Consider the following 21,732-nt stretch of genomic DNA (forward strand, 5'->3'; position numbering starts at 1 on the left):
TTATGCCAGACACATGATGGTTCTTCTGGGTCACATGGCCTCCACAGTCAATGTCACACCCCTGGCAAGACTCCATCTGCGAATTCCTCAGTGGACTCTAGCATTCCAGTGGTCTCAAGCGACAAGATGACCTCATCCAATTTTTCCAGAGATCTTCTTTTTCACTTGCCGCCTTATCACAAGATCATCACCACAGACACGTTTCCTTATGCCTGGGGGCCGCATATGGACAATCTGCAGACTCAGGGTCTTTGGACTGCCAGAGAGAGGGAATTTCACATCAATTTCCTGGAATTAGAGCGATGTTTTATGCCCTCAAGATGTTTCAACATCTCTTCTATCCTCAAGTCCTCCTCCTTTGCATGGACAATCAAGTAGCAATGTACTACATCAACAAGCAGGGAGGCACGGATTCTCTCCTGTTGTGTCAGGAGGCTCAAAAGATTTGGTCTTGGGCGACAGCTCGCAATCTGTTCCTGAAGGCTGTCTACATTCAAGGAGAGAAGAATTCAATGGCAGACAACCTCAGCAGAATCCTTCAACCTCACGAATGGACTCTCGACTCTGTAACTCTCCAGTCAGTATTTGCTCAATGGGGCACCTCACAGGTGGACTTATTTGCAGCTCCTCACAATCATCAGTTGCCCCAGTTTTGCTCCAGACTTTACTCTCTTCTCCGTCTGGCGGCGGATGCTTTTCTTCTGGAATGGACGTGCCGGTTTCTATATGCCTTCCCTTCACTTCCTCTCATGTTGAGAACTCTGTTCAAGCTCAAGAAAAAAGCAGCCACCATGATTCTCATTGCTCCACGGTGGCCCAGACAACATTAGTTTTCCCTTCTACAACTCAATTCCAGGGAATCCATACTACTTCCAGTGTTTCATACTCTGCTTACTAAGAATCAGCAATCCCTTCTATATCCCAACCTGCAGTCTCTACACCTGACAGCTTGGTTTCTCTTGGGCTGAGCTCTACTCAAACGCTCCTCTCTCAGCCTGTTCGTCAAATTATTGATGCTTCCAGGAAACCGGCCACACAGCAATGTTACCAACAGAAGTGGACTTTGTTCTCTTCCTGGTGTTTACTTCATCATCATGATCCAACTTCCTTGGCAGTGGAATTGGTGTTGGATTACCTACTTTTTTTGTCTGACTGTGGTCTTAAATCTACAGCCATTAGAGTCCATCTCAGTGCTATTATTGCTTATCATGAACCAGTGCAGGGAAACCTCTTACTGCTCATCCTCTGATATCCAGATTCATGAAGGGGCTTTTCCATGTGAAACCACCTCTCAAGCCTCCACCTGTAGTCTGGGACCTTAATGTGGTTCTTTCCAGTTTGATGAAGCCTCCGTTTGAACCAATGGCCACAGCTCATCTCAAGTTTCTTACCTGGAAAGTCGTCTTCCTTATTGCTCTCACTTTTGCCAGGAGGGTCAGTGAGTTACATGCGCTGGTAGCAGATCCACCTTTTACAGTTTTTCTATTTCAACCTCGGTCCTTCTACACCAGCATTCTTCAAAGCAAAGCTTGCAGGTCAGTGGTTGTGCCCAATTATACTCTGATTCTTTCCTCTCTCCTTAAAGAATGACATGGAGATGGTTTCCTGCGGTTATCCGCGGGGACGGGAACAGTGATGAATTTTGTCACCGTGTCATTCTCTAACCTGGATCGCACTAAGCCGCACAGAACCTTTGCATGGGAACGGGGATCGCGGGAATCCCCTCCTAACCCACGGGACTCCACGGGGACCCCCCTCTGGCCCATGGGACTCCCACGGCGACCCCCCTCTAGCCAACAGGACTCCCATGGGATAGAAGGCTTTGGAAGCAGGGTTCGTCCATATAATATAATGGACACGTCAGCCTTAGTAAAAGAGGGGGTTTATAAGTTAATTACCTGAACAAAAAACAAAAAAAGGATTCCACCAAAGAGATTCCACAAGAAAAACAGAAGCGCAAACACAAAAAAACTGGAATTGATGATTCTGTCAGAAGTAATTGCTGCTTTTTATGGGGACAGGCGGGGATGGAAGTAATTCCTTGCAGGGATGGGTGGGAACGGAGAGGATTCGGGTGGGGACGGAGAGGATCCTGGTGGGGACGGGTGGGATTTCTGTCCCCGTGCAACTCTCTACTCTCCCCAACTCTTCCTCTCATTTGATCCAAATAAGTTGGTGCATCCTGTTTCCAAAAGAATGATTTCCAACTGGCTAGCCACCTGCATCTCATTCTACTATGCTCAGACCGGACTGGCACTGGAGAACTGTGTCACAGCCCATAAAGTTTGAGCAATGGCAGCTTCTGTTGCTTTCCTCAGGTCTACTCCATTTGAGGAAATCTGCAAAACTGCCACCTGGTCCTCAGTTCATACTTTTACTTCTCACTACTGTCTGGAGTCTTTCTCCAGAAGGGGTGGGCACTTCGGCCAATCTGTACTACAAAATTAATTTTCCTAATAGCCAACTTTCCCACCATCCCATTCTGTTAGCTTGGAGGTCACCCATCAGTGAGAATATATGCCTGCTTGTCCTGGGATAAAGCAGGTGTTATCCAGGGACAGCAGGCAGATATTCTCACAACCCCTCCCACCTCCCTGGGTTGGCTTCTTAGCTGGCTTAACTTAACTGAGGGACCGCGCACCTACGTCAGGCGGGAAGGCACTCGCGCATGCTCGGTGCAGGCAGCCAAGAATTTTCCAAGTTCTTAAAGTGGTCCGTACTGGGACTCCGTGGTGACATCACCCATCAGTGAGAATATCTGCCTGCTGTCCCTGGATAACACCTGTTACGGTAAGTAACTGTGCTAAATGGTCTCTCTCGCAAAAAGTGTTCCATCTTATTGTTTAGCACCGAGTCCATCCGCAGATAAACTTGATAGCTTCAGCCAGGAATGAGAAGGTCAGGCACTGCTTTAGTAAAAAAATAGGGTGGGGAAGTTTGTCTGGATGTCTTAGTTTAGCCCAGACCAACTCATGAAGTCCTTTATGTGTTCCCTCCTTGCCCTGTGGTTAGTTGGATCATCTGCCGGATAGCATTGCATTATCCCAGGACAAGCAGGCAGGTATTCTCACTAGTGGGTGATGTCATCCGACAGAGCCCCGATACGGACGTCTCACAAGCATGTCTTGCTTGAAGAAACTCAGAAGTTTTGAGATGCCCGCACCGCGCATGCGCCAGTGCCTTCCCGCCCGATGGTCCAGGCGTGTCTCCTCAATTCTTTTTCTTCCGCGGAACTGAGAAGTTTACTTCAATTCTGCGCCAATTGAACCCGTTTTTTCGCCTTCTGCATCGCCACGGTTTGAGTTCTTTTGCTCTTGCTGTGCGTTTGTTTCTTTCTTTGATTTCTTGTCAAAAAAAAAAAAAAAAAAATTTGTCCTTCTGACACCGGGTCGGCCGCCTGGCTTGGGCCCCGCGCCTTCGACCTTGCGGCGGAGCTTTTCCGGCCTATGTCCCGGCCGAGCACCGGTTTTAAAAAGTGTAGCAAGTGCCAGCGCGCGATTTCTCTCATGGACCCGCATCGACGCTGCCTGCAGTGTCTGGGTCCGGACCACCTTCCGAAATCGTGCCGGTCTTGCTCTACTCTCACAGCGCGTGCGTTTAAACGCCGCTGTTTGTTGTGGGAGTCGATGTTCAAGATGGAAGCTGTGTTGGATCCTTCGGCTTCGACATCGACTGGTGCTTCGACTCCGTCTGCAAAGCCCTCTGCCTCTCCTGCTGCTTCGGGCCTTCTGAAACCGGCATCGTTTACTCCGGTTTCGGCCTCGACCTCGGCGCCGGTGCCTTCCTCCGTCTCCTCGGAACAGGTACCGACCCCTACAGTTCCACCGGTGGTGCTCAAAGTGCCGAAGGCTGGCAAGCAAAAGCACTCGGCACCGAAAGAGCGCGGAGACCGTGCGGAAGGGCCCCCTTTTGGTGCGGATCCCTCCATATCGGCTTCGTTGAGGTCCATTTTGGAGGCTCAGTTTGTGGAACTCATGACCACCATGGGACCCCGGCTGATTGCCACGATCCAGGGTGACTTCCCAGTCCGAGGGGCGGGCCACCCCCTCCTCCTCCTCCGCGACGCACGACCTCGTTGCTCGGCGAGGAGGAGCGGCGGTTGATGGCCGGTCCCTCGAGGAAGGCCTCCTTTAGCGAAATGCCTCCCTTGGAGCCGATCCCCTCGAGGAAGGCCTCCCTTAGTGACTTGCCTCCTTTGGAGCCTATTACCCCTCCCCATGACACAGTGTGGCATCCACCCTCGGGGCCTCCCAGCCCTGGGCATAGCAAGAAACAGGACGAGTTCTTCCGAACCCCTTATCAAGCCTGGGCGTCGTCGCGGGAGGCGTCGAATCTTCCGCCTCTCCGATCTACGGCCTCGAGTCCTATCTGCTCTTTGGAGGCTTCTGGGGATCAGTATTCTCACCGGCGGTCTCGATCCCCCTCCAGGCATCGAGAGGGGCATCGATCCAGGCACTCTTCGAGGCATTCCTCTCGGCACTCGACCGTCTCTCCTCAAAAGAAATTGCCTCGAATGGGGTACTCTGCTTCGGCTGGGTCTCCTCTTCCGGGTCCGGAGTTAGAGGACCCCGATGTTTTTCACTCACCCTGTTGTTCGCAGGCCTCTGTAGAGCCCGAGGCCTCGTCTTCTTCCAGTCCTTCTCGACGACTGGCGCTGGCGGACCAACTGTCTTTTTCCTCGTTTCTAAGACAAATGGCGGATGACCTGGACATTACCCTCGATTCTGGTTCTCGATACTCCAAGGAGTACCTCGATACCATGCACTTGCCTCATCCCCCAGCCGAGTCCCTGCGCCTGCCTCTGCATAAGCTCCTCGACCAGACCTTCATGAGATGTTTTGAGTCTCCTTACTCTATCCCTGCGGTCCCTGGAAAATTGGATGCTCGGTACCGCACGGTGCATCATAAGGGCTTCGAGGGTCCTCAACTTTCGCATCAGTCCCTTCTGGTCGAATCCTCTCTCAAGCGGTCTCATCCAGCCCAGGTGTATGCTTCGGTGTCTCCGGGCCGCAAGGGCAGAACCATGGATAAGTTTGGACGACGCATCTATCAGAATTCTATGATGGCGTCCCGAGTTCTGAATTATAATTTCCACTTTGCCACTTATTTGGAATTCTTTCTTCCTGTACTTAGGAAGTTTACGCCCTACATTGAGTCCCAGGCTCGTTTTGAGTTTGAGGAGGTAGTTGCTTCGCTATCCCAGCTTCATCTTCAGTTGATGCAATCTTCCTATGATGCCTTCGAGCTCTCGGCCCGGGCTGCGGCCTGCTCTGTGGCGATGCGCCGTTTTTTCCTGGCTGCGTACCATTGACATGGACCCGAATCTTAAGGACCGACTGGCAAACGTTCCGTGTGCTGGGGCGGACCTTTTTGACGAATCCATCGAGACAGTCACGAAGAAATTGTCTGATCATGAAAAGTCCTTTCAGTCCATTCTTCGGCCGAAGCCTAAGCCTCAGCAGTCTCGACCCTCTCGACCGCCCTTGATTTATCAACGGTGTTATCAACCAAGGCAAGCTCCACCTGCGAGGCAACCAGTGAAGCGGCAGCCTCCTCCGAAAGCTCAGCAAAAGCCTCAGCCGTCTACTGTCCCCAAGGCTCCTCAGCCTTTTTGACTGTCTCTTAGAGAGCGTAACCAACCTCGTTCTGCCTCCTCCTGTTTTTCCCATCGGGGGGCGCCTCCATCACTTTTATCATCGCTGGGAGGCTGTCACCACCGACCTCTGGGTCCTTACTATCATCAGGGAAGGGTACTCTCTTCAATTCCATCGGGTACCTCCGGACCACCCTCCAAGAGAGTATCCTTCCAACTTGACTCAGACCGCCCTTCTTCAGGAAGCTCAGGCTTTACTCTGGCTTCGTGCCGTCGAGCCGGTCCCTGTGGACCAGCGCAACCGGGGGTTTTACTCCCGGTACTTCCTTGTCCCGAAGAAGACGGGCGACCTACGACCTATTCTGGACCTCAGGGTCCTCAACAAGTTCTTGGTCAAAGAGAGATTTCGCATGCTGACCCTAGCTTCTCTCTATCCCCTCCTCGAGCAGAACGACTGGTTATGCTCTCTAGATCTCAAGGAGGCCTACACTCACATTCCCATTTATCCGGCCTCTCGCAAGTTCCTCAGATTTCGGGTGGGACATCTACATCTGCAGTACCGAGTGCTTCCGTTCGGCCTGTCCTCGACTCCCAGAGTCTTCACGAAGTATCTGGTGGTGGTGGCCGCTGTACTACGGTCCCGGGGTCTTCAGGTATTTCCCTACCTCGACGACTGGCTCATCATGGCCCCCTCGGCTCCGGAAGTCATCTCGGCGACCCTGGCCACTATTTACTTCCTACAGAGTTTGGGCTTCGAGATCAACTTTCCCAAATCTCATCTACAGCCTACCCAGTCTCTCCCCTTCATCGGGGCGGTTCTGGACACCATTCAGCTCAGAGCATTACTTCCTCCTCAGCGCCTGGATGCTCTTCTTCACCTCTGCCAGTCGGTGTCTTCTCGCCAGTCCATATCGGCGAGACACATGATGGTTCTCCTGGGCCACATGGCCTCTACAGTTCATGTGACGCCTTTTGCCAGACTTCACCTCGGAATTCCTCAGTGGACCCTGGCTTCTCAATGGTCTCAGGTGTCAGATCCGTTGACTTGGCACATCGTAGTCACTCCTGCTCTTCGGCAGTCTCTACTTTGGTGGATGACCTCTTCAAATCTATCCAGAGGTTTGCTGTTTCACACTCCTCCCCACCAGAAGGTTCTCACGACAGATTCATCGACCTATGCCTGGGGAGCTCATCTGGATGGTCTTCGCACTCAGGGATTCTGGACCAGTGCGGATCGACTCCATCAAATCAATCTTCTGGAGCTCAGAGCCATCTTCAATGCTCTTCAAGCGTTTCAACATCTGCTTCACGACATGGTGGTCCTCATTCGCACAGACAATCAGGTCGCCATGTATTATGTCAACAAGCAGGGGGGCAAGGGCTTGGCCTCCATCTGCCAGGAAGCTCTCAGAGTCTGGGATTGGGCGGTTCGCCACAATGCCTTCCCCAAAGCTGTCTACATTCAGGGGAAGGACAATGTCTTGGCAGACAACCTAAGTCGTCTTCTCCAGCCTCACGAATGGACCCTCCATTCCAAGCCCCTTCATCAGATTTTTACATATTGGGGGACGCCTCAGATCGACCTCTTTGAGGCTCCCCACAACTTCAAGCTGCCTCAATTCTGCTCCAGGATCTACACTCCTCATTGTCTCAAGGCAGATGCCTTTCTGCTGGATTGGGGGAATCGCTTTCTGTATGCGTTTCCTCCTTTTCCTCTCATTCAAAAGACTCTGGTCAAGCTGAAGTCCGACCATGCCACCATGATTCTGATAGCTCCTTGGTGGCCCAGACAACCTTGGTTCTCCCTTCTACTTCAACTCAGCAGCAGGGAGCCGTTCTTTCTTCCAGTGTTTCCTTCACCGCTTACTCAGCATCAGGGATCTCTACTTCACCCCAACCTGCAGTCTCTCCACCTGACAGCTTGGTTCCTCTCAATGCAACTCCTCACCAGTTTTCCCAGGCGGTGAGGGATGTCTTGGAGGCTTCCAGGAAGCCTGCTACTCGTCAATGCTACTCCCAAAAATGGACTAGATTTTCTTCATGGTGTGTTTACAACTCTAAGGAGCCTCAGCAAGCCTCCCTATCCTCTGTTTTGGACTATCTTCTACACCTGTCTCAGTCTGGTCTCAAGTCTACATCTATACGAGTCCACCTGAGTGCTATTGCGGCTTTCCATCAGCCTCTACAAGGGAAACCTCTCTCTGCTCATCCTGTGGTTTCCAGGTTTATGAAAGGACTTTTCCATGTCAATCCCCCTCTCAAACCTCCTCCAGTGGTTTGGGATCTCAATGTTGTCCTTTCTCAGCTTATGAAACCTCCTTTTGAGCCTCTCAGCAAGGCTCCGCTAAAGTTTCTCACTTGGAAAGTGGTTTTTCTAGTAGCCCTCGCGTCTGCTCGCAGGGTCAGTGAGCTTCAGGCCTTAGTGGCGGATCCACCTTTCACAGTATTCCATCATGACAAGGTGGTTCTCCGCACTCATCCCAAATTCCTGCCTAAGGTGGTCTCTGAATTTCATCTCAACCAATCCATTGTACTTCCAGTGTTTTTTCCAAGGCCTCATTCTCATCCTGGAGAATCAGCTCTTCATACTTTGGACTGTAAGCGTGCTTTGGCTTTCTACTTGGATCGCACCAAGCCACACAGAACTGCTCCTCAACTTTTCATCTCCTTTGATCCAAACAAGTTGGGACGACCTGTATCGAAGCGCACCATCTCCAACTGGATGGTGGCTTGTATCTCTTTCTGCTATGCCCAGGCTGGATTACCCCTTCCCTGTAAGGTCACAGCCTATAAGGTCAGAGCAATGGCAGCCTCGGTAGCCTTCCTCAGATCGACACCGATTGAGGAGATTTGTAAGGCTGCCACTTGGTCCTCGGTTCATACATTCACCTCTCATTATTGTCTGGATACTTTCTCCAGACGGGATGGACAGTTTGGCAAACAGTGTTGCAAAATTTATTCTCCTAAGTTGCCAACTCTCCCACCATCCCATTGAGGTTAGCTTGGAGGTCACCCACTAGTGAGAATACCTGCCTGCTTGTCCTGGGATAAAGCAATGTTACTTACCGTAACAGTTGTTATCCAGGGACAGCAGGCAGCTATTCTCACGTCCCACCCACCTCCCCTGGGTTGGCTTCTCTGCTAGCTACCTGAACTGAGGAGACACGCCAGGACCATCGGGCGGGAAGACACTGGCGCATGCGCGGTGCGGGCATCTCGAAACTTCTGAGTTTCTTCAAGCAAGACATGCTTGTGAGACGTCTATATCGGGGCTCTGTCGGATGACATCACCCACTAGTGAGAATAGCTGCCTGCTGTCCCTGGATAACAACTGTTACGGTAAGTAACATTGCTTTCCGGCCTAGTTGCTCCAGACTGGTCTCATCCGTGGTATGCAGATCTTGTATGTCTTCAGCGGGACTGGAAACTCAAGCTCTTTCTTCATCTTGACCTTCTCAATCGGGGTCCGTTGCCCATGGAGTAGCCACAGCGCTTTGGTCTTATGGCATGACTCTTGAGCTCAACCTCAATGAAGTATGGTTATTCTGATGTGATCATATTGACGCTTTTGCCATTCAAGAAACCTCTCTACTATGGCTTCTTATGCCAAAGTCTGGAAGGTTTTCCAGTGGTGTTCCAAGGACCAGATAGAGCCTGTGCGTGCTCCCATTCCAGTGACTCTGGCTTTCCTTCAGGCAGGCTTAGATAAGGGTTTAGCTGTGACCTCCCTTAAGGTTTCAGTAGCAGGCTTTTCGTACTTCTGAGCACATAGGGGTTTCAGTTCACTTACTTCTCATTCTGATGTGACCATGTTTCTGAGAGGTGCGCTTTGCTTGAATCCTCCCTTGTCATCCTTTTCCTATGTGGAATTTTAGCATCATTCTAAAGGGCATTATGGAAGTCCCATTTGAGCCATTGAAGGATGATGCTTTTCTGGATCTGACGATCAATTTTGTCTTTCTGGTCACCCTTGCCTTGGCATGGTGTATTTTGGAGCTTCAGGCTCTTTCGTGCAGTGAACCTTTTCTGCGGATCATGGAAGCGGGGGGTAGTTGTCATTACAGTACTTTCTTTTCTATCGAAGGTGGTTTCCAATTTCTATGTTTGCCTGCGTTTTACTCCATGGAAACAGAGTAGAAGGATCAGATCTTACGCAAATTGAATGTCAGGAGAGTCTTGCTCCAGTATTTGGAGAAGACTAATGACTTTCGGCTGTCTGATCATCTCTTTGTCCTGACTAATCCGTCTCGGCGAAGTAGGCTGGCTTCTAAGACCTTGATCGCCTGTTTGTTTTGTATGGCCATTTCCGTGACTTACATTTCCTGTGGCAAGCAGCCACCTGTTTCTCTTAAGGCCCACTCGACTAGAAGTGTTGCTGCGTCGTGGGCAGTCTCTTTAGCAGTTCATCCAGATGAAATTTGGCTAAATCATGCTTTTTCAGCCTTCACATGCTGAGGAAAGTAAGATCCTATTTTGGCCAACAACATTTCGCCGTCCTTGTCCAATCCATCATCCTCTCCAAATTAGACTACTGCAATGCCATCTACTTAAGCCTATCAAAAAAAGTCTTCAAAGACTCCAGCTAATCCAGAATACTGCAGCCAAATTGATCTTTGCAAAACGCAAGTCTGACCATGTCTCCCCACTCCTAGCCAAACTTCACTGGCTCCCAGTGATTTCCAGAATCCATTTCAAATGCTCCTGCCTGGCTTTTAAGATCATTCACGGCATCCTTCCTCCCTTAATCCCACTATTTTATAACTCCTTGAGTCCTGACTACCAGACCCACCCAAAGGTATAAATTATCCTTCCCCTCTCTACACGGTATTCGCTATGCAGGCAAACTGGGAAAATCCCTTCTCTTCAGAATCACAGGTCTTTGGAACGACCTTACTACCCCGCTGCGGAACCTGGGCTCCCTGCAATTATTCCGCAAGCAACTGAAAACCTGGCTTTTCACTAAAATGTAATTCTATCCCCCCTTACTCTTCTCTTCTATATATAAGTTCATGTAAACCTTTTTTTTTCCCCCTTCTCTTCCTATATTTTAAGTTCTTGTAAACCGTGCCGAGCTCCACAACATCCGTGGAGATGATGCGGTATATAAACTTAAGGTTTAGTTTAGGGTGTCTACTTGGTTCTCTCTTCATACCTTTACCCGGTTTTACCGAGTGTATGTGGTGGCTGGAAGATTAGGTTTTTACCTTCGATAATCTTCTAAGTCCCTGTAGGATTCCATACTGCCTGCCCTCTCTGTATAAGCTCAGTTGTTCAGAATCGCCTGCTTTCTTTCTGCCTCAGTTAGTCTCCTTACAGGCTTCAGGATCTTCCAGATCCTGTGGCGAGTTCACTCTTCTGTGACTATTCATATCACCGATGGCCGTTTCATATAGGTGCTTGTTGCACCCAGCAGGTTAGTTCTACTTTATTCCTTAATGTTTTGCCTGTTTATTACTTGTTTTTATATTTTGCAGAGCACACCATAACAGAAATGTATGTTGCCGGGGAGGTTCCCCCATGCCCCCTTCTTTTGTTATGGATTTGTTCTGGTATGGTTGCTCAGCTTTAGGACCGAACTGCAGGTGGCTCTAACTATCTCTAAGATAGGAGGAGCACATGCTCAGAAAAGTGTTTGGCTTTTTGCAACTCCTGGATTGCGGGAAGGGATAGAACACTTAGAGTATGGAATCCTACAGGGACTAACAGGAAGAATATTGAAGGTAAAAACCTAATCTTCCAATAAAGAAGCCAGAAATGTGAGTATGCCCTTAATTTTTTTTGCCACCCCACTTTCTAACCATTGCAAACAAATAGTTAAATTATCCCAATGCACAGAAACATTTTCTTGCCTGATGTGACTTGTTTTATATTCTCCATTTTTATTGAAAGTCAACCCTAGCTATGGATTCCTACATGTGTTGCTAACTCATCTTGCTTGTCTGTGGAGAAAGCAAAATTGATACCAGTGATGGGTGGGTATTCCTCATGGAGAGTTGGATAATCGACCATACAATCTCGGCTTCAGTAAATATCAGACTAAAGAAGCCTCTTTAGTCTGTCAGGGCAGGAAGTTACATTTATGCTTGTGAAAAGCTTTCCTACTTTTACAAGAGCAGTCTAAGAAAATGTTCTGTCAGCACTGTTAAATGACATCACCCACTTAAATGGCCAGTTATTCTGTCCACAGAGCAATTTTTCTGCTTCTCAAGTGTAATTTTTTTTTCCTAGTGAACGCAGCTGATAATAAACAGAGGGATAAAAACATGTCCTGTATCAAAATTTCCATTGATCCGTAAGTATAACCATATTTTCAGTGACTTACTTTTGTAAAGCTGTCTAATTTTAGCTTACCTCCTCTTTTACTAAGGCGTGCTACGCGTTTTAGCACATGCTAAATATATGCACACGCTAAACGCTAACATGCCCATTATAAGTCTATGGACGCGTTAGCGTTTAACGCGCGCTAAAACGGCTAACGTGCCTTTGTAAAAGGACTCCTTAGTGATAGCTTTTATGATTCAGCCAGAAAAAGTTGTGTTTCTACTTGCAGTTTTATTGTGTTGCTGTTCATCTGATGCTGTGAGCCATGAGTTAGAAAGTAGAGAATGATACAGGGAAAAACTTTGTCCGCGTCTCTGCCCCGTCCCCGCGAGCTTGGTCCCTGTTCCCGCAAACCATCTGATCCCATCCACACAAGCCTCGAATAGTTTTATACTTAACTTATTTTATTAAAGTATAAAAAGAAACAATATTCTGTAGAATTGTCATTTTATAAATCAAAGTTATGGCTGCTGAATTAGAGAAAGAGATGTTCAACTGACAGGGCTTTGTTTATAAATGTTTATCAACACAACTAATATACTATTTTATCCTAAAGAAAATACAGTAGAACCTTGGTTTACGAGCATAATTTGTTCCAGAAGCATGCTCGTAAACCAAAATACTCGTATATGAAAGCGAGTTTCCCCATAGGAAATAATGGAAACTCGCTTTGATACGTTCCCCCCCCCCCCCCCGAGGCCAGCGGCGCTGCTCCACCCGCTCGCAAAGGCCCCCCCCCCGCATGAACCGGCACCCCCGCCTGACCAACTTGAACTCATCCCTCCCGTCTGGCACCGGCACAAGAACTGGCATCGCTGCCCCCCCCCCCCCCCCCCGTGAGAACAGGCACCCCAGCCCGACCAACTTTAACTCACCCCCCCCCCCCCGGTCTGGCACCGGCACGCAGCCCACAGGACGTGCCGGTGCTGCTTGAAGATCTTCTTCGTGCCTCTGCCGGCTTTGAGTATGCATCTGCGCATGCTCAAGCCCTTCTAATTCTCCCTCTCGCTTGTCTTTCAAAACACTTGCAAACCGGGTTACTCGCAAACCGAGATTTGACTGTAAATATAAATTTTTTTTTCTACCTCTTGTTCTCTGGTTTCTGCTTTCCTCATCTTCTCCTCATTCATTTCCTTCCATCCACTGTCTGCCTTCTCTGTCTCTTCCATATGCTCTGTTATCTTTGGGACATTGCTGAAACAAGGCTGCCCTGTGAACTTCTAAAAGCTAAGTTACTCAACATTTCATATTCTGCTCTTTTGACTGGTTTTCAGCATTATATCTGCTTAATTTCTCTTCTCCTCCCTGTTTCTTACTAAAAAAAATATAAAAAAGCACAAAAAAATCATTCTCTTTCCTCTGTTAAATCTTATTTCCTCTTCCTGCAGTTTTGTTTAAAATACTGTGTTTTAGGTGGTATAGAGCCTATATTTCTGGTGCCTGTGGCTCAGGGTGACTAAAGTAGGGAAAATCCTGTTATAAATCCTGTGTTTTAGGGTAGCACTGATAGAACCTGCAGTTTTGTTTAAAATACTGTGTTTTAGGTGGTATAGAGCATATATTTCTGACTCACTAGTTTTTAGCCATTGTGTCTGATTAGGTGGAGAAGGGAGGGGCTCTGTTTTACTTCTAAGGTTAATTGCATTATCTTTGGGACATTGCTGAAACAAGGCTGCCCTGTGAACTTCTAAAAGCTAAGTTACTCAACATTTCATATTCTGCTCTTTTGACTGGTTTTCAGCATTATATCTGCTTAATTTCTCTTCTCCTCCCTGTTTCTTACTAAAAAAATATAAAAAAGCACAAAAAAATCCTTCTCTTTCCTCTGTTAAATCTTATTTCCTCTTCCTGCAGTTTTGTTTAAAATACTGTGTTTTAGGTGGTATAGAGCCTATATTTCTGCCTTACTAGTAGTCTTACTTATAGTCCCACCAACCCCAGGGACCACTATTCATATATAGAGACCCATATAATCAGGACTACTCAAATCAAGTCACTTCACAACCAATCAAGATGACCTTTATTCTATGCAATCACTGTGGTGCTTTAATTCCAAGACATACTATTTGGAGGCTTAAGGCTTGCCCCATCTGTCTTCAACTTGCCAGTATTAAGGAGGAGCTCTGCAAACTTAAACAGGAATTGAATACAATTAAAGCAGCTTCCATCACTCCACAAAATCATACCAACTTACCACCTCTACCTCAAAGAATAAAACAGCCCAGGAATAAATGGGTCACAGTAGGCTCAGGAAGACTGCGACATGTAACACAGAAACATCCACCTTCACTAATATTACCTCTACAGAATTCCTTCGCTCCACTAGTGCACTGCGATACTCAGGAAAACAGAAGGGAGGTGGGACTGGAACCAATGAAGGAAACTCAAGAGAACAAGAGCACCCTAAGTACAAATAAAAAAGCCAAAAACAGAAAACTATTACTGTTGGGGGATTCCATCATCAGAGGCATTAACCTTGGAACACAGGGCGAGGAGTCCAAAATAGTGAAATGTCTTCCAGGATCCTCAGCTACCAGGAGTTCCAGGCAAATACTGACTATAATTAAGGAAGAAACTAAGGATTTTAACACTGATGTTGTTATCCATCTGGGAATAAATGACCTGGCCAACAACTCCACACTTGCAGCACAGAAAGCTTTTCGGGAGCTTGGTGAGGGCGTGAAACCTTTTGTAAAGACTTTAGCTTTTTCTGAAATACTGCCTGCATATGGAAAAGGAGAGCAAAGAATGAAAAACACAGAGGATTTTAATAGATGGCTCAGAGCCTGGTGCCATCAAGAAGGCTTCAGGTACATAGGAGGATGGGGAAATACATGGAAGGACAAGAAGCTATATTGCACTGATGGGCTACATATTACTACAGCAGGAAAAAGAAACCTTGCAGAGAAATTTAGACAATATTTTTCTAGGCATTTAAACTAGAAGGTGGGGGTGGTGTATGTACGAAGGACAATTATAGAGACCACCCCCGGCAAAAGAAAAGATGTGATAGTAGTAAAGGCTGCAACATAAGCAATATAGGCAACTCATTTCTTAGTATTGCAACGGAAAGTGAAACGACACAAGAATCCATACGAAAAAGGAGATTATCGCTGAAAAATAGCTGGAAAGCGATGACCACAAATGCTCGCAGTCTAAGCAACAAAGTTCATGATCTGCAAGCCCTGATATTAGAGGCAGATCTAGATATTGTTGCTATCATAGAGACATGGTTCAGTGAATCACATGGATGGGATGCAAACATACCGGGATATAATCTTTTTAGGAAGGACAGAGATGGTCATAAAGGTGGAGGAGTAGCTCTCTATGTAAAGATCAATATCCAAGCGACCGAAATGCAAGGGACCTGGGGAGAGGAAGAAGCGATATGGATTGCTCTGAAAAGAGAAGATGGAACTTCTATCTACGTGGGTGTAGTCTACAGACCTCCGACTCAATCGCAGCAAATTGATAAGGATCTGATTGTGGATATCCAAAAGTTTGGAAGGAAAGAGGAGGTTCTGCTGTTGGGAGATTTCAACCTGCTGGTTGCGGACTGGAATGTTCCGTCTGCGGAATCGGAAAGAAGTAGGGAGATTGTGGATGCCTTTCAAGAGGCTCTGCTCAGACAATTGGTGACGGAACCCACAAGGGAAAAAGCGATATTGGATCTGGTCCTCACAAATGGAGAGAGTATCTCTAATGTTCGAGTGGGTGCTCACCTGGGTAGTAGCGATCATCAAACGGTTTGGTTTGATATAACGGCTAAAGTGGAGAGCGGCCGCACGATACTTAAAGTCCTAGATTTCAAACGTACGGACTTTAATGCAATGGGAAAGTACCTGAAGAAAGAGCTGTTAGGATGGGAGGACATAAGAGAAGTGGAAAGACAGTGGTCTAAGCTGAAAGGAGCGATAAAAATGGCTACGGACCTTTATGTGAAGAAAATCAATAAAAACAAGAGAAAAAGGAAGCCGATATGGTTCTCCAACCTAGTGGCTGAGAAAATAAAGGCGAAAGAGTTGGCGTTCATGAAATATAAAAAAACCCAAGAAGAGGAGAGCAGAAAGGACTACAGGGTGAAATTGAAAGAAGCCAAGAGAGAAATACGTTTGGCGAAGGCACAGGCGGAAGAACAAATGGCTAAAAATGTAAAAAAGGGAGATAAAAATTTTTTCAGATATATTAGTGAAAGGAGGAAGATAAAAAATGGAATTGCTAGGCTAAAAGATGCTGGGAACAAATATGTGGAGAGTGATGAGGAGAAAGCAAATGTGCTAAACAAATACTTCTGTTCTGTGCTCACAGAAGAAAATCCTGGAGAAGGACCGAGATTGTCCGGCAAAGTTACACGAGAAAATGGAGTAGATTCTGCGCCGTTCACGGAGGAGGGTGTTTATGAGCAACTTGAAAAACTGAAGATGGACAAAGCGATGGGACCAGACGGGATCCATCCCAGGATACTAAGGGAACTCAGAGAGGTTCTGGCGAGTCCTATTAAAGACTTGTTCAACAAATCTCTGGAGACGGGAGTGATTCCTGGGGATTGGAGGAGAGCGGATGTGGTCCCTATTCATAAAAGTGGTCACAAGGATGAAGCAGGAAACTACAGGCCGGTGAGCCTCACTTCAGTTGTTGGAAAAATAATGGAAGTGTTGCTGAAAGAAAGGATAGTATATTTACTTGAATCTAATGGGTTACAGGATCCGAGGCAACATGGCTTTACAAAAGGTAAATCGTGCCAAACGAACCTGATTGAATTTTTTGATTGGGTGACCAGAGAGCTGGATCGAGGACATATGCTAGATGTAATTTACTTGGATTTCAGCAAAGCCTTTGATACAGTTCCTCATAGGAGGCTGTTGAACAAACTTGAAGGGCTGAAGTTAGGACCCAAAGTGGTGAACTGGGTCAGAAACTGGCTGTCAGACAGACGCCAGAGGGTGGTGGTTAATGGAAGTCGCTCGAAGGAAGGAAAGGTGACTAGTGGAGTCCCTCAGGGTTCGGTGCTGGGGCCAATCCTGTTCAATATGTATGTAAGTGACATTGCTGAAGGGTTAAAAGGAAAAGTGTGCCTTTTTGCAGATGATACCAAGATTTGTAACAGAGTAGACACCGTAGAGGGAGTGGAAAATATGAAAAAGGATCTGCAAAAGTTAGAGGAATGGTCTAATGCCTGGCAACTAAAATTCAATGCAAAGAAATGCAGAGTAATGCATTTGGGGATTAATAATAGGAAGGAACCGTATATGCTGGGAGGAGAGAAGCTGATATGCACGGACGGGGAGAGGGACCTTGGGGTGATAGTGTCCGAAGATCTAAAGGCGAAAAAAACAGTGTGACAAGGCAGTGGCTGCTGCCAGAAGGATTCTGGGCTGTATAAAGAGAGGCGTAGTCAGTAGAAGGAAGAAGGTGTTGATGCCCCTGTACAGGTCATTGGTGAGGCCCCACTTGGAGTATTGTGTTCAGTTTTGGAGACCGTATCTGGCGAAAGACGTAAGAAGACTTGAGGCGGTCCAGAGGAGGGCGACGAAAATGATAGGAGGCTTGCGCCAGAAGACGTATGAGGAGAGACTGGAAGCCCTGAATATGTATACCCTAGAGCAGGGGTGCCCAACGCGTCGATCGCGATCGACCAGTAGCTCAGGAAGGCAACTCGAGTCGATCGCACTCGTGTTGCCGTCCTGATCTACGGGCCGATCAGCCTTCCTCTCCAGTGTTCTCCCTAGGGCCTTTTAGCTGGGCGGTCCGCCCAGCTGTCATCTGCCGCTGCTGAACATTAAAAAAAAAACCCAAAAATCTGGCTTGGAGATTTCAGCCCCTAGCGAACTTATGCTCCGGGCTCTAACGTGTGCGTGCAGGCTTCTCTTCTCTTCCCTCCGAAACCGGAAGTTATGCCCGGGGAGGGGGAGGGGGGGGAGAAGGGGGGGAGAAGGGAAGCCTGCACGCACATGTTGAGAGCCCTGAAGCAAGCGTTCGCTATGGGCTAAGGCGGGAGACAGGTCAGTGAAGCATTTCCTCTTCTTGCTGCCGGGTCCTGCCTACTTTCTGTTTCCGCGAAGGCAGGACCCGGCAGCATTTCCCCCAACAGTTCCTCGCGATGCTGGTCGGCCGAAGCAGGGAGAGGTTGGGGCGGCGTCGGCTTTTGGGCGTGTTATTGGCGTCGGCTTTCGGGCCTGTTATTGGTGGCGGTTTGGATCCTGGTCCCCGATGGCAGTTTGGGTCCCCGATGGCAGTGGCAGTGTCTTGGGGGAGGGCAGGGAGAAAGAAAGAAAGAAAAAGGGCAGGCAGGGAGACAGAAGGAAAGAAGAGAAACAGAAAAAAAGGAAAGGGAGGCAGAGAGAAAGAAAGGGCAGGGGAGAGGAAGGAAAAGTTGGGGGAGGGAATGAGGTGTGGAGGAGAGGAAGCATACAGGCTGAAAGAAGGGAAGAAAGACTGGATGCACAGTCAGAAGAAGAAAGTGCAACCAGAGACTCATGAAATCACCAGACAAGGTAGGAAAAATGATTTTATTTTAAATTTAGTGATCAAAATGTGTCTGAATTTATATCTGCAGTCTATATTTTACACTAAGGTCCCCTTTTACTAAACCGCAATAGAGTTTTTTAGCGCAGGGAGCCTATGAGCGTCGAGAGCAGCGCTGGGCATTCAGCGCAGCTCCCTGCGCTCTAAAAACTGCTATCGTGGTTTAGTAAAAAGGGAGGGGGGTATATTTGTCTATTTTTGTATGGTTGTTACAGTGCATAGAGTCATCTGCTTTGACCTCTTTGAAAAACCCTGGAATAGGAATGATAATTAACATTTTCTATGCGTACAGTGTGCGTTGTGTTTTTTTTAAATTTTATTGTTGGTAGATCATTTTGACTTGGTCATTTTAAAAGTAGCTCGCAAGCCCAAAAAGTGTGGGCACCCCTGCCCTAGAGGAAAGGAGAGACAGGGGAGATATGATTCAGACGTTCAAATACTTAAAGGGTATTAACGTAGAACAAAATCTTTTCCAGAGAAAGGAAAATGGTAAAACCAGAGGACATAATTTGAGGTTGAGGGGTGGTAGATTCAGGGGCAATGTTAGAAAATTCTACTTTACGGAGAGGGTGGTGGATGCCTGGAATGCGCTCCCGAGAGAGGTGGTGGAGAGTAAAACTGTGACTGAGTTCAAAGAAGCGTGGGATGAACACAGAAGATTTAGAATCAGAAAATAATATTAAAGATTGAACTAGGCCAGTTACTGGGCAGACTTGTACGGTCTGTGTCTGTGCATGGCCGTTTGGAGGAGGATGGGCAGGGGAGGGCTTCAATGGCTGGGAGGGTGTAGATGGGCTGGAGTAAGTCTTAACAGAGATTTCGGCAGTTGGAACCCAAGCACAGTACCGGGTAAAGCTTTGGATTCTCGCCCAGAAATAGCTAAGAAGGAAAAAAAAAAAAAAAAAAACCAATTTAAATTGAATCAGGTTGGGCAGACTGGATGGACCATTCGGGTCTTTATCTGCCGTCATCTACTATGTTACTATGTTACTGTGCCTCTCCCTCCCCCCCTAATTGATCTGGCACCCATCTTCTTCCCTCTGCTCCCCCATAGTCTAATATCTTTCTCTTCCCCAGTTCCCTTCATCGTCTGTTCCTCTCCACCCTCTCTTCCCCAGTTCCCTTAAGCGTCTGTTCCTCTTCACCCTCTCTTCCCCAGTTCCATACAACGTCTGTTCCTCTCCACTCTCTTTTCCCCAGTTCCCTTCAACATCTGTTCCTCTCCATCCCACCACCCCACCATTCCTCCCTTTTTCCCTCCCTGCCCCTTACCTTCGTGACAGGCGATTTCTAAATTTCCTTCCTACGAGCAGCCGGAGCTACACATGACTTCAATGCTCCGGCTGCTCGTAGAAAGGAAATTTAGAAATTGCCCGCCACGAAGGTAAGGGACAGGGAGGGAGAAAGGGAGATTCTCGGATGGGGTGGCGGTGGCGATCAGGCGGCAGCGGCGGAGGGAGATGCTTGCACGGGGCGGTGGCAGTGATCAGTAAGGAGGGAGGGAGATGCTTGGATAGGGTGGCGGCAATCATTAGTAAGGAGGGAGGGAGTGCGATAGGTCAGTGATTCCCAACCCTGTCCTGGAGGAACACCAGGCCAATCGGGTTTTCAGGCTAGCCCTAATGAATATGCATGAGAGAGATTTGCATATGATGGAAGTGATAGGTATGCAAATTTGCTTCATGCATATTCATTAGGGCTAGCCTGAAAACCCAATTGGCCTGGTGTTCCTCCAGGACAGGGTTGGGAACCACTGCGATAGGTGACCGCATGCATTCCCTCCCTTAACTGCGGAAACAAGGCCATTCACTGCTCCATGGGGCGGTGAATGGCCTTGTCCCCGTAGCCACAGTGAACACTTTTTTTCCCCACCTTTTTGGTGAGTTACCCGTGGCTTACCACAGGTAACAGCCACCATGTCATTCTCTATTAGAAAGGATTTTGTTATCTTAAAATAAGGTAGACTTTAGACAAACAACTTCTGTGTTCAGTAATAAATGGATAGAGCACTTCATTTATAATATTTAAACTCAAAGCTACATTCAAACATTATCACAACCATATATTATCCCAGGACAAGCAGGCAGCATATTCTCTACAAGTGGGTGATGTCACCGATGGAGCCCCCTAGTGGACGTTTTTGCAAGCAGACTTGCTCAAAGACCTTCAGGCTTGCGATTGCTCCCTTGCTTCGCGCGATATCGTTGTCCCTCTTGCACCGCGGCTTGTTTACTTAGTTTCTCTTGAGTCGCTGTGCTCGCGTCTTATTTTCTTTATTTTAATTTTTTTCAGTTCGTATATTTTTGACCGGGTTCCCAGTCTTCTCCTGGCCGCCTGGCCTCGCGGTGCCGCGGCCCTCCCTTTTCTTATGTCCCGGCCTCGTTCCGGATTTAAAAACTGTACTAAGTGTAACCGGGTTATCTCCATCACCGATCCTCATCGTTGGTGTGTGGAGTGCCTGGGTGCAGAGCACTGCGCTGAGTCGTGTCCCCGTTATGCGACTTTACAACCGTGGGCTCTTCGTCGACAGGTGGCCAGTTTTCTCCAACTCTTTGGCCTCATGGATCCTGTGGGACTGGCCTCGAGCTCGGCCTCGACGCCCTCGCTGGGCGCCTCGGCCTCCAAGACTCCGACCTCGGCCCCTCCTGCTATTCTGGCTTCTGGTAAGTCTCCTCTTCCCTTCTAAGGTATGCCAGCGAAGAAGCCTACCTCGGAGTCTCATGTTAGCGCCGCCTTGTCGGCGTCTTTGAGACTTCAATCTAAGCGTGCCTCCTCACATAGGGAATACGCTTCCTCGAGGTCGCCCCCGAAGGAGCGCACTGCTGCACCTCCGACCCACCTAGCTTTTTTCTCGGTGCCTATGTTCGAGGACATGCTTAAGCTATTATTACCACACAGTTTTCCTCGGTGGTAAGCCAACTAGTCCCGACTTCGACGCCTTTGACCTTGGTCTCGACCCAGTTGCGGTCTGACCAGCCTGAACGTCCCCTCGTCTCTTGAGGCCTCAACCGTAAGACTCGTCGGATTCCCTCGAGCGAGTCTTCCTCCCCTGAGTCACCGTTTACTTTTCGGGGGTCCAGGCCGGGGGGCCACTTTTTCCCCCGCTACTGAGGCGAGGCTTTATTCTAAATGGCTCCGGTCTTCCCCACCCTGTCGGGTCAGGTCTCTGACCTCGAAACCGTCCAATTGGACTCTAGGGTATGTTCCCCATCGAGGCGCTTGCCGGCTTCTAAAGGGACTGCTTCGAAGCCAGTTGGGGATTTTTCCTATACCCCGTCTTCTCCGAGGCTTCC

At 48.1% G+C, this 21,732-nt stretch overlaps 1 protein-coding gene across 1 annotated transcript in view; it reads left to right on the forward strand.

Annotated features, from left to right (window-relative positions):
- The window catches only part of TOP2B (DNA topoisomerase II beta), a 639,919-nt gene that overhangs the window by 86,817 nt on the left and 531,370 nt on the right, over positions 1–21,732 (forward strand). Inside the window, 1 exon segment of the mRNA XM_033930173.1 lies at positions 11,822–11,885. Coding sequence (XP_033786064.1) covers positions 11,822–11,885 — 64 coding nt within the window.

The sequence above is a fragment of the Geotrypetes seraphini genome, chromosome 2 (assembly GCF_902459505.1).
Source record: "Geotrypetes seraphini chromosome 2, aGeoSer1.1, whole genome shotgun sequence".
Classification (NCBI taxonomy): Eukaryota; Metazoa; Chordata; class Amphibia; order Gymnophiona; family Dermophiidae; genus Geotrypetes; species Geotrypetes seraphini.